The 1,264-nt window shown below is 50.7% G+C and overlaps 1 protein-coding gene across 1 annotated transcript in view; it reads left to right on the top strand.

The window, feature by feature from the left end:
• The first annotated feature begins 67 nt into the window (after positions 1 to 67).
• The window catches only part of repo (homeobox domain-containing protein reversed polarity), an 8,100-nt gene continuing 6,903 nt past the window's right edge, over positions 68 to 1,264 (top strand). Inside the window, exon 1 of the mRNA XM_017627841.1 lies at positions 68 to 1,233. Within this exon, the coding sequence (XP_017483330.1) occupies positions 83 to 1,233 (1,151 nt within the window). The 5' untranslated portion in view covers positions 68 to 82. The remainder of the gene's footprint in view (positions 1,234 to 1,264) is intronic.

The following is a 1,264-nucleotide window of genomic DNA, read 5'->3' as shown; positions in this document are numbered from 1 at the left end:
TTCATAGCTCATCGATAAGAGGCATTTTTCGAAGGAAACTTCGCTAGATTTGGCATAACCGCTTGCTTCACCCTCCTCACTGATGTTAGACACAAACTTTTGCGCCAGCAGTGAAGCACTGAACGATTTTCAAGTAAACATGGAGCACGCCACCTTCGATGACCAGATCTTCAACGATTTCTCAGGTCCACTTAGTCCTCTAGGAGCCAAGCCTCTAGCACCTTCCGCCACCGGAGTTTCCAGCGCTGGCCATCACGGTCTACATCCAGTCATGTTGGGCCTGCCGCCAAACTCTGTACTGCAACACAACGGCAGTGGCGAGATGTGCAGCCAACGATTGCCCGACTGTAATACACTTCTACCAGGTGGCTCGCCAAAACTAGATCCCTACAAAACATCTGACTATGGTCAGAAATTAGAATACAATTCTGTGAATAAAATGGGTTGCTACTCACCTACTCAGAAGTACGAGTACACCACTACCGTTGTGCCCAATGCCAACAATCAGCACAAAATCGATCACCACGCCGCACATCCGCACCAGTACTCAGCCACACCACCTCCACCACCGCCGGCCAGCGCAGGTGTCGCCAGTCCAAATGGCATGCTGCACCACAAGCAAATGCACAGCCAACATCAAGCCCCCATGCTAGCTGATTACCACTCGCACATGTCGGGGAGCAACGGAAAGCTCGACTATTCGCCAAACTCTGCCGCCGCAGCTGCTAAATTGGAGTATGAACAGCACATGCAACAGCTCTACGGATCCAGTCCCCATCACACACAACACGGACATGACGGTGGTGGCGGTGGCAGCACAATAGTGTTAAATGGGAATGAGTCTGCGCAGCAGGCAAATGGCCTCATCACTAGCAATATGACGCATAGCGGCGCTGGGGAAGGCATTCTGATCCATAGCAACAATGGTGCAACAAGTGTGGTGGGCGTTACAATGACGGGCGTAACGGTGACACAAGCTGGTGGCACAGTAAGCAATACACCCTCGGGCAGCAACAACCACAAGCATAAAAAGGCGGATGAGATGTGTCAAATGGCGTCCATAAATGGCAGCGGTGGCGATATAAATTCGAATGTTAGCGGCGGCAATGGAACCAACAATGGCAATGGCGGCAATAGCAGCGCGAGCGGTCCCCAATCATCGACGCCGGCAGCAAAAAGTAAGAATGACAAGAAGAAGGGCGACACCAATGGCATCAAGAAGAAGAAAACTCGGTAAGCAATGAAATAATTACAAATATAATTA

Source organism: Rhagoletis zephyria, unplaced genomic scaffold (genome assembly GCF_001687245.7).
Source record: "Rhagoletis zephyria isolate East Lansing unplaced genomic scaffold, Rhagoletis_zephyria_1.1 Rzeph_scaffold_05531, whole genome shotgun sequence".
Classification (NCBI taxonomy): domain Eukaryota; kingdom Metazoa; phylum Arthropoda; class Insecta; order Diptera; family Tephritidae; genus Rhagoletis; species Rhagoletis zephyria.
Note: the sequence above shows the minus strand (reverse complement) of the source record. Positions and strands in the feature narration are given on the sequence as shown.